This window comes from Wasmannia auropunctata, unplaced genomic scaffold (genome assembly GCF_000956235.1).
Source record: "Wasmannia auropunctata unplaced genomic scaffold, wasmannia.A_1.0 LD336030.1, whole genome shotgun sequence".
Classification (NCBI taxonomy): Eukaryota; Metazoa; Arthropoda; class Insecta; order Hymenoptera; family Formicidae; genus Wasmannia; species Wasmannia auropunctata.
The window spans coordinates 73,143-85,093 of record NW_012026860.1 but is presented as its reverse complement, the minus strand read 5'-3'; the positions used below and the strand labels follow the sequence as shown (position 1 = coordinate 85,093).

Here is an 11,951-nt window from a genome sequence, read left to right as displayed (position 1 = left end):
TATCCCCTGTGTGCCTTGTCGACTCAGTACCACCACCACCACCACCACCCACCACCATCCACCTCAACTACCCATCACCACCATAGGATCATTTATCGGAGTTTACCGACGAGCACTCTGCGCTCAGTAAACTTATAAGCAAATTATCCAAGAATCGTGCAATAAGTCGAAAACTGCATATATTAAATTCGAGTTTTTGCAAGTGACGAGTTCGATCGATGGAACAGACGCACATTATATAATATATGTTCCACGCGCGTTTAATAATTATTTTGACAGTGAACGTAAAGTATGCACACAGGGAAGGAAGTCGAGAGAATACTATATACACGTGATTTTAATAGACATTCAGCGAATCGGTATCGTTTCGAAAATGTTGATACTAATTGGCCGCTTGTTATTGTTTGACTGTCAATTGAGGATTCAGCGCGTTTGCATAAGCCAGCATATCAAGAAAGAATAGTCGATAAAGAACTCTAAAGTAAAGATTGTCCAGGTTACAGCAGTTTTTCCATTTACCGTTTTTGAAATGCAGATTGCGCGTGAGACAGTGCCGAGATCGCGCATAATATACGCGCACAATATACGGAAAAAATAGCATTTTTCCCATAATTCACTTTATTGAAAGATAATTAAAAATAACTTTGTCACATTGCGTTTCCTTCATACAGTCATTAATCATTTCCATTTTAATGAATTAATTAAGCGTAAAGTACATTTGCTTAAATTCACGCGCATTATCATTGCGTAGCCGGAACAAAAGTGGAAATAGCAAGATAACGAAAACTTTGGACGAGAAATCTTTCTTATATCCGTGAAAAATAATAACATGCGTTATGTACAGTTTCTATCTGGTGGAAAGCCCGCGGGCATATATTTTGTATAACATATGTATGTATAATATATATGTACATATATACGCGCGCGACGGTACAACTGCATTTGCTACGTGCTTTCGCACTGTGCGGTGAACACTGATCGGCGTTCGAGCACGAAAACATATGACATAATTGTTTCACAGAGCAATTTTTATTACCGCCCGTACGAGCTATAATTGCAATTAGTTAATTGTAACTCTAAAAAACTCTATTAAAACGATCGATCGATTCTTTTAAATTTTTACAAAAGTCTGTAATCTGCTTAAATTCTTACACACACACACACACACACACACACAGAATTAAGGCTTTATTATACCGATTACGTGTATGTATACTGTTCGACACTGATTTTGAATGGTACTAATACCATTCAAAATTTTGCATACGTTTAATATTATATCTAAATATAATATTAAACGTATGCAAAAAGAGCACAACTTAGAAATGTCAATTCAAATCGAATTTGTTTTACATTTAATTAATATTTTTTAATATTTTGGTTACATATATATATTGATCGATTTAGTACGCGTCCAAGGAGAAAAACTAGAGCTGCAAAATCACGATATTCTTACCTTTAATTTTTGCATTTCGTACGTACTTATATTTAATAAAAGCGTCTTCACGCTACAAAGAGTTATTGCACCGTTTCTTTCCGCGCGGTGTTTCTGTCTCGCGATCCTGTGATCCGTGATTAGTCGCATGGATCTCTCGGTAGTTTACGCTACAAAAATGTCTGCCTCTGCGCGATTTCAGACTTTCTCGCTAAAATTGTTTGACAGTCACTTTATCGCGCTTCACTGCGTTTCACTGTGTTGAGAAAGAAAAATTACATCAATACGCGAAGAATTGTCTTGATGCAAACTATTTTCGAATTAAAGTTCAATTCAATTCGTTTAGGCAGAGAGAGAGAGAGAGAGAGAGAGAGAGAGAGAGAGAGAAGGGGAAAGAAGAAGAAATCATATTTCCAAGATTTATCCTTGTTTGTGACAGCTGCAAATTTTTTCGTAGAATCGAAAAACGCATCTCAGTTATTTTGGTATCTCATATCGTGATTCCTCGTTACACGGTAAAAGTTATTATCTTAATATTGCATATTGGGGAAACAAGTAAAAAAGTAAGTAAAAAATGTGATCGAGGATCGATACAATTTGGTAATGTCCTGGCAACCAATGAGAAAAATTGATTTGTTACTTCTGTAGAATTGTAAAACTTGTTTAGTAAAACTTGAATCTTATTATTAACGTTGTTGGCTGTTAGAATAATTTTGCGCGTTTTGAGCTCTTGAAAATTGAATTAGCTAGAATGGTAGTGTAGGTATCATTTGATTTAATACAAAGTTTTAAATTGGATTTGGCTGCATGCCATGGAGTGAACCGTGCGCGTGAAAACGCAGAAACGCGGGGAACGGTGCCTAGCTGAAACGGTACCGACTTAAGCGATTCAGTTTGAAAAAAGAACGTTGAAGCTAGATGCAACGTACATACGTAGGATGCCGATTGTCCATCATTGTCGATTTCCGTATATTCCGTCGAACCGGTCGAACTCGCGTAATATTGTATAAATGTGTAATGTCCACTCTCAAGCGACGCGCACTATACACGCGGGTATAGTGCGTATAACACATATTGTATCGTACGATTTTGTGCGCACTGTATAAATAGTTTCTGTCAACTGTAAAGAGCTCGCACTAATTTTTCTTCGTTATCTTCAAGTCCGTGCTTTGAACTTGGCCGATATATATGATGCGTCATCCATCCCATTTGCGTTCCATCACCATTGCATTTACAGTTTTATACAGTTTTATACGATTGCATTTACAGTTTTATTTTATACGTATATATGTATAGCTAGAAATATAGTTGCAGATATAAGCTAGGGAAACTAAATAAAGCTAAGCAGACTAGTTAATCCAAATCGAATAGTAAATGAAATAGAATCGATTGAATGGATTCTCCTTCCCGTCTTCCATGGATTCAATCGTTTGAATGTACATACAAACATACATTTGACGTGATACCTGCGACTGTGATAATTATTTCTAACGCAAGAAAACGCCAAAGAAACCGGGAAGATGAGAGGCGAGAGAGAGAGGCGAGAGATGAGAAGCGAAAGCTAAAGGCGGAAGGCAAGAGGAGATGACAGCGGCGAGGAAGTGAAATTTAGTCTCTCCGTTTAGATCGTTGGAAACGTTTCATTATGATCTTCTTTTTGCGCAACGCGGATATCACATCGCGGTTACACACGATTTCCGACAAATCATTTTCCCACGGCAAATCGACATCCGAGATGGTAAATCCGATCGATCTCTCATCAGCTAGCTTCCTCTCCCGTAAGAGCTTGTCCCGATTTTGTCGGCTCGTTAAGTTAGATAGGTCTCTTGGTCTCTTGGCAATAATAAACGAACGCTACAGGATGACTGGAAAAATGTCAAAAGAACAATTAAGTCTTTATATATAAGTATCTTAATAAGATTTAGAATTATAATACGTGCGTATGTATAATGTATGTATGTACATACATACAATTGATTGAGAGTGGCGCCAGCTAATCTAACCGAAAACTATTTGATAAGAATCGATGCAACTCGCAATCGATTAAAAATTGCCGAACGGTACGATAGGGCGATAGCCCGGCGATAGGTCGTGGTAAGCGACACGTCACGAGGTCAACGAGGTGTGATAAGCTTCCAAAATGTCAACCTGGTTCAGTGAATTCAAAGAGGAACCTAGCAAAATCTTAGGGTCTCGTCGTGTCCAACATTCAGATTTATCACATTTAGAGCTCCTGATACGTCCGACGACTCACGAAATTTTCGGAGATATAAAATTGGAACAACTCTAGTACTTAATTGTAGCCAGTCACGTCATACATATATATGTATACTTAATTGATGCACGCGCACTCGCGCATTTGAAACTCGCTCTCATTACACACACACACACACACACACACACACACACACACACACACACACACACACACACACACACACAAATATATATATATATAAATATATATATCTATATATATATCTGTAATATTATATATATAAATCATAAATCGGTGCACTTCTTCTTGTGCGCGTGCACCTTGATGTACCGTTACATAAAATTTGCAGCGAGACTTGTTGCCTCTCGGTGCTCCAACATAACGAAAGACACGACATTGTCTCGGGGATATGCCTCTGCAATTACCCCAATGTACCGTCCGTATCACCGTGCGATTGGTTGACCTGGTTAAAAACGATCTATGGGTAATGTTCTGTGTTTGCGTCGCAAATTAATAATCACGCGGTAGCAAACTTATATCGTATGTCAGATGAGTTTACGACATTTGCAATGTGTTTTCCGAAAAGTATTTCCGCTGCCACGGAAAGGAACACAATGTTCGTACACTTGCTGGTATGGGACGAGCGTTACTCGAACGAGTTTCTCGGGGAACTTTTGGCTGCGGTATTTGATAATACTACCTATTGCCAGTATGTGATCCTCGTGGTACCTCCTCGAGTTACCCCAGGTGTGATCTTTTTTATCTAAATTGTAGATCTATGATTTATCATGCTTTTCTGCATCAATTCTACGTACTTCGGAAGAGAGATATTCATATTTGTGTTCCCTAGTGAATTCGAGCGTGTTCGAACGGGAGATGACCAAAGTCTTGGCTAAGACCGCCGTGCGAGATATCGCGGTGCAATTTCTCTATCTGATCAATCGACATCGATTACGTCCAAAGTTGAAAATACGGAGAGTCGTGTGAGTCAATTTTATTTGTGATTGATTGTTGCACTTTCAAAATTCACCGAAATTTGCATTTTTTTTCTACGTACATCTATGCGACATTAATTGTTTCATAATATCTATCGTATCGTATGTATACACATGTATCATTAGAGAACAAGATAACGACGACGTGATAGCAATTGTCGACGGTGAAAGTACGCATTTAAAGAAGCTTTATGGAGAGTATTGTATCAGTGAGATGATTCGTCATCCGAGCAGCTGTCGACAATTGATCATCGGCGAGGATATCGATGGCTCGGCAGTGGGCGTCATGTGTCTTAATACCATGGTTGATGTCGATCTGCTGAATGAGAATTTCGAGTTGACGCCATACAATGGTCTAAAAAAGCCGCAAGGAAACGCTTTGCCCGCTGTTAGATGCAACGAGATATCTCTCACGTATCCGACGTTGAACGGCGAAATAAACGTCTTCATTTTGGAGATGTTTGCGACACGCGATGAAATGAGGCCTCATTGGTCTCACGATTTCTTAGAGGCTGCTTTCGAGTGCTTCCCGCATTTAGAGTACTGCGCAATTCTACTTCCTTTCTCGCATCCATACCATCAGTTTCTTCAACATTTTGTGGTACTTATCAAAGTATTATATAAACTAACTAACCAACTATAACTAGCTAGTGCGAGAGATATTGCTCGATTACTTACAAATATTATTCTCGAGTATAAGGAAAGAAAAAAATTAGGGGCAAATGATTCTCCTTTTAATCTCATCGCATATATAATCAATAATAAGAAAAATAAAAAATGAAAATGCAGCGCGTGCCATTGAGATGTAACAGAGATTTCCCGATGACGCTATACATTATACATCGAGTGATTCTTCGCGAGGAGATAAGATGTCGCCGTGCTGAAGTACAAGATCGTGAAGTTATAGAGAAACTCTTATTTGCTACATCAACATTAAGACGCGAGATCCTGGCTGATTTTGATTTGGCAATGAATTCTCTACAACTCGATTTAGATTGTTTCGTCTTCGAAAGTAACGATATGATGCTAGGACTCGCTATACTGTGGTTATTACGTATATTCCGACTAGTAGTTTTTCATCGTGAAAGGTATTCAAATATCAAAGGTAACTAAATGTTGTGTTTTCTCATTTTATGTTTTGTAGCGTTGAGAGGCAGATAAATTTCGTTACGAATCATTACCATATAGAGGATTACGTGTCTGTGCAGAGTATTTCTCAAAATGATTACGGACGTCTTTTGCATTTCGTTCTCATGCCAATTTTTTCTGCTTACTATCGCTTCTTCTTCCGCGAGATCGCACGTTTAAGCGAGTTAACGGTAATCTTTTATCGGCTTTATCGTGAGGATGAGAGCTCATTGGTAAGTGTGCAGTGCAGTACGAAATAACAATAGTTAGCTGTGCTTCTAATCGTAAGTAAGAGCACCGAATTTTCATCCCTACATAAAAAAAATTATATTATACTCGTATTATATTATATTATAAATGAAAACTTAAACTCTATATTTAATCGATAGGAATTAAATTACTAGAGCCGCAATTATCGTACTGTACGTACTTATATATACTCTCGTAGCCATGGATGTATCCTTTGATAGCCTGTTTGAACGATATGATTCCGGTTGATCCTCGTAGACAAGCTGAATACGAATTCCCGATTATTCGGGATAATGATCTCAATAACTGCAGTGAAAATAACATAAAAGACGAAAGGGATGATGCCGATGAAAGGAATGATGAGTTTTCTCTATTCATGATATCGCCGAGACTAGCAATGATGCCACGTACAATTATCGATACAAGAATCGTTGTCGTTGGAGCATCAAACTGCGGAATTGCTTTCACGGAGTATCTGACTTTACGGTAAAATGTTTTCAATTGTAACACCTGCATGAATGTCGTGCGTGTTGACGATACGGAGCTTACCGAACGATGTGTGTCACCCTATCACGACATTATTTCAAAAATGTCCAACAATATTATGCCTGCATGTATATGCATGTATATAATGTATATATGCACAAGGGTTTCCTCTATCTCGTAGCCAGCTATTATCAATATCGAATTCTACAGATTAACACAACGTTATACACAATTGACAAATGTTACGCTGATATCACCGCACGGTATACCATTCGATAACAATGAATCGAATCGTGCAGACTACTGTGGATGCTTGCTTCCATTCCGAGGAAGGTTTCACTCGCGATATCGTCGCTGTGTAGCCGCACGAACTTGGATCAATATCGTCTATGGAACTATGACAGCGATCAACAGGTCGTCTTTCATTCTTATACATCTTTCATTCATTGATACATATATATATACGTACGAGATATATGTATACTATTTTATCAACAATTTCAATAACTCGAGTTAATTCAGAAACGCGCACGTTGACGAGATGACAATTTCGATTCTTTTGATTATATATACTTATATATAATATATATATCAAAAGAATATATGCGCACTCGAATTTTCTCACTCTTTTCTTAGAAGGGAGAAATATGTGACTGTGATGAACCAAGGAAATTTCTCGTACGATTATTTGGTCTTAACGTGCGGTTTGCAGTATCAGAACTCGACATTACGGGAAAAAATGAAAACGCAGAAGCAAAAGTAAGGATCGTCCATAATGTATACAATTATATACATATTATACATATTATATAGTATATATTGCAGTGCATATACAATGTGCCGTAATATATAAAGCTCTGAATTTACCGACGCAAAACTATATATATATACCTATTGTTACATATAACGTACGCCTTTATTTTTCAAGACAAAATAAGGTGCAAGACCAGCTGCAAGTACCATGGAATTGTCTGAGCATAAACGACGATATGGAAGCTTTTACTTGTATTAAAAAGATTCGATGGTTAACAGGGAACCTTAAAGAAAGGAGTAGGTTCAGTGATTAATCAAATTGCCGCTTTTTACACTTTTCGTTCTCTTTTCATCTTGTCACATTCACCAATTTGTCACAGAAGCGATATTTCTTTACGGACGTAATACCGATTGTTACTGTGCACTTGGCGGTTTGATTAAGCTCGGGATAAAGCCTTCATGGATCACATTGATCGAACCGAGTTCCTTGAAGTCCTGTGAAACGCGCGACCAAGCTTTATTTCACGATTACCAAGTATGTGATTATGTATCGTACGCTATATATGGTTCGCCACATTTATCCAGTCATGCAATACAGTTTATACATATCTCATATATATTTACAAAGAAAAAGAAAAAAATAGTATGCTACACACACACACACACACACGCATCAAAACAAAAACAATTCATAATGCTGTTAAGATAAAAGAGAATAGAGATACAGCAATATAATGTGTTTATACATATATATGTATATCTATTCTAAGGTGAACGAAATGGTGACAAATGCCATTTTACAAAGCGGAGTTGAAATTTTTTCCAAATGGAACATGATCGATTGGACTCTGCAGATAAAAAATGACGATGCAAAACTCATGATTGAGAGTGTCACAATTGAAAGAGAGGGCGAAACAAAAAAGTTGACTTGTGACGTTCTTTTCAACTTCTATGAGAAAACGATCGATTTAAACGCGTTTTTAGGTAAAAAACAGAATCGAGAGGCCATATTGTTCATCTAATTCATTTTCAATTACATTTATAATCGCGCGTTTAATCGATATCGAAAATTCGACTTCTCACATGGTTTATCATTTCAGCATTCTGTCAAGCCGATCTTATTTTCGATGGTTCACTGATAATAGACTCACAGTATCGGACCAACGATCCGTTTATTTTCGCCGCTGGTACTGTGACGAGATATTCTAGAAAATTTTACGCCAACGTAGGACAGCACAAACATTACAACAGCATGGAAATCGGAGAGAGAGTTAGTAGAAAACGAGAGCATTTTTAAAAGAAATGTATGATATCGTCGCGCGATCTATATTGTTATATCATACTTATTGTAACACACATTTCTCTCTTTCTGCATCCCGTCTGCATCTTTACTGAAGCTTGCGCAAATTTTATGGAAATTGATTGAGTGGGACGTGCAAGTTTCCGAACGAATGTCAAAGAAAGAGATCATGTATTTGACATCATCAACATTCCGTGCACCTGTCGTAATCGCTTGTATTCTGCCGGGTAATTACTATTATTTGCATGTACGTAGACCCGGAAAGACAACTTGGGATAACACAGCCTGCAAAATTAGTCTCAACCATTGTGTGAGTTAACATGGAGAGTCGAATTGGTTATTTGAAATGCAAATAATGTTATTTGTGTTTCACAGAGAGGCACTTTGTTATGACTCTCTCTCTCTCTCGCCTTCTCTTTCTCTCGCTTTCTCAATCTGCGAGACGTAAGATGTACGTTGCATTAACGTTGGTTTTTTTAATGCGCAGGATAAAGTATTTGTAACTGGTTCTCGCAAATCTGAAATTGGATACTTTCGCATCCAATTAAACGGCATACGACTCTGTGGAAAGTATAACCTGCGTAAGCAGAAAGGTAATCGCGTTATTCCGTCGTCAAATGAACAATTGCTCCAAGAGAAATTTCATATGTGTCGATTCGTCTCGGGACTTGGAACTAATGCCGTCACATCGTCTCTACATAATGACAATTGTTTTTTCAGACATTCCGAGTGCAAGACATGATTGCTTTGTATGGGAAACATGAAAGCATGTTAAACGAATTGAAATTCCGTTTTCGAGTAAGCGCGTGACGATATATTAGTATTATTGAAATATTTAAAAGCAATGCTATATTTCAGCGAGTTTATTATTTAATTTATCTACGTATGAATATTTCGTCCTTCTTTATAATTTCTCTGCAGAATTCATGCATTTCGGATTTCTACACCTACTTTTGCGAACCTTGGGCCGCGGCGATTTTCCATAATAGATTCGACTGCCTGCGCGTCGAAAATCGAGCTGTTTTATTCTCGCGAGTGGTAAGACGAACGGTTGCTCTTATTTAAATGTCATATGGAGTTGTGGATATGGGTATTCAGTCGATATTTATATGCTTATCTTCTTCGGCATACAGGATGATTCGACTTTGATCGACGATTGCGTTCGCATATTAGTCAAGTCAAAGTGGAAAACAGTAAGTATATAATTTTACCTACGAGTTTACGAAAACACATTGCCGCAAATGTATATATATTGTAACTCCTTCCGAGAGTAAGAACTATAATAGGCATCGACGCGTCTGATTATAATAATAATGACGCGATGACGCGAATAAAAGAGCTCAATCTTTGTGCAGATATCTGAAAAGGATCGACGTTACATCGAATCTAGATACGCTGGCTCGACTTATCATCAAAAACTCGAGAACAATCTCGTGAATTTTCTCGAGTTTTACGAGAATGATCTACCGATGTATTGTATTTTGCGTAAACAGCGCCAAATGTATAAGGACATTGCAGAAAGTCCGTTATATTTTGACCAATAAAACATTTTTACGATGTCTCTCGGTAAAAGAATTTGTGAAGTGAGAGAATTAACACAGGGCCGAAAAGAATATACCTATTATTTATAAATTACCTCTCATATATTACCGCATTTTATACCATATTATTATGAAATATATTTATGAAAACGGTAATGAAAAATTAAAAAGCAAACTCTAGACTTGCTGTATAATTTACAATTATATCTGCTCGCGACATAGCGTGTGTGAGTGCTGGTTTCTTTAATGCGCGCGTCAAAATGCTGTAAAATAAATCGATATAAAAAATCTTCATATATAATTAGTGACACTAAAATTAAGTTAAAGTAAATTTTCATATGATTCGTTGAGAACGTTTGAAACCATTGCTACGCGCGCTACGAAGACTGTACGTATATATAGCGATCAGTGAATCGTCGCGCGCAATCGCGCCACAGTAATCGCGCGTTTTTGGATTAAGATCAAAGTTGTGCGATCAAAACAGTCATATGCTTGACAAACGACTCTGCAGCCGACGTCTGCCTACTTTATAGTATTTGATATATATAACGTGATTCTATATCCGTGTACATATTATATATATATATATATTATGTATGTATGTATATATGTATATACGCCGTCCCAAGTCGTTTCATAACAGCGGTTGTAAAAAGGCAATGTCGCATCGCCTACGCCTTACTTTTCGCTTTACGTGGGATGTTTAGGGAAGAGTCGCGAATCGTAAAATTCTTCGAGCGGCATATGGTTCGAAAGCCGATAGATAGCACTTTAATAAAAATTAATTTCCGTACTGAAATTTAAATGCTGTGAAATTTCACTATTATGATCGAAAATATAATCGGTATACATCGATTAACGAAGAAAAGAATAATTGTAATCAAAGACACAATACGCTCGATCAAGTTTTTCTATTTTGTATTCATATATAACGCAGTTATAGACTTTCCGTCGAATTTTAGTTTTGTCGGAAAATATATCGGTTCGTAAAATATTTTGTCATATTTGTTTGCTGCTCATCTTATATATATTTACGCGTGCCAATTTTTTTCTTTCTCTTTTCTTCTCCTTTTGAACTTTTTCAGGATTCACACTATACGTGCCGCGCGGTTTGTTTATTGCAGATTGCGTTAACTTAAATTTCGCAAATGTGTCATCACATTTTTGAAACTTGTCCAAAATCAAATCTTGCGCGGACCTTGATGTTAGGTCACGGTTATGGTATTTTTAACGCTAGCTTACGCCTATTCTCGTACAGTTGCTAAAAACTTTTTGTTACAAATAAAATACATATATGAAACGCGAAATTTTTCTTGGTCACAAATACTATAATTTAAACACAGTTGTAAAAAGAATTATAGGTATTATATGTAAAATGTAATAAGAGCTGATCTGTTAGCAAGCGCATTTTATCATGACTGGACAACCTTGCATTCGTCGCTTTAAATAGCAATATAGAAGACCGATATTTGCGGCACATCATAATTAATGAATCATATTTCTTTTATATCGCCGTATTAATTACCGTTGCTTCCGTTTCACCTAGTTGTTTCTTATTTAATTATATTATATTAAATAGACAGCTGATCGTGGCTCGCCGGAATTCAGGTCCGCGAAAGTTCGATTTCGAAAATCGAGATTAGACTCTTTATAGCCTAAGTTAAGAAGAGAGAGAGAGAGAGAGAGAGAGAGAGAGAGAGAGAGAGAGAGAGAGAGAATATGCTGTTTTAATTAAATATTTTTAAAACGTATTTTGTCACATTTATAATGCACTTTATTTTTCTTGTTGAAATAAACACTGCATCACTTTAATTTTATTTATACTAGTATATAACAGGCGCGCGCT

At 37.1% G+C, this 11,951-nt stretch overlaps 2 protein-coding genes across 2 annotated transcripts in view; both read left to right on the top strand.

Annotated features, from left to right (window-relative positions):
• LOC105452500 (homeodomain-only protein-like) overlaps positions 1 to 11,951 on the top strand; it is a 16,021-nt gene that overhangs the window by 778 nt on the left and 3,292 nt on the right. The gene's annotated exons all lie outside the window — the stretch shown is intronic.
• On the top strand, positions 3,503 to 10,160 carry LOC105452499 (cilia- and flagella-associated protein 61-like). Its single transcript, XM_011693645.1, is given in 21 exon segments — positions 3,503 to 3,724; positions 4,003 to 4,137; positions 4,240 to 4,400; positions 4,504 to 4,636; positions 4,775 to 5,249; positions 5,438 to 5,736; positions 5,793 to 6,009; positions 6,225 to 6,511; positions 6,722 to 6,925; positions 7,148 to 7,270; positions 7,440 to 7,561; positions 7,645 to 7,799; positions 8,035 to 8,248; positions 8,365 to 8,534; positions 8,662 to 8,874; positions 9,052 to 9,123; positions 9,125 to 9,157; positions 9,285 to 9,362; positions 9,486 to 9,602; positions 9,698 to 9,757; positions 9,920 to 10,160. Coding segments are annotated over 21 exon segments (3,606 nt in total). The 5' UTR covers positions 3,503 to 3,575; the 3' UTR covers positions 10,109 to 10,160.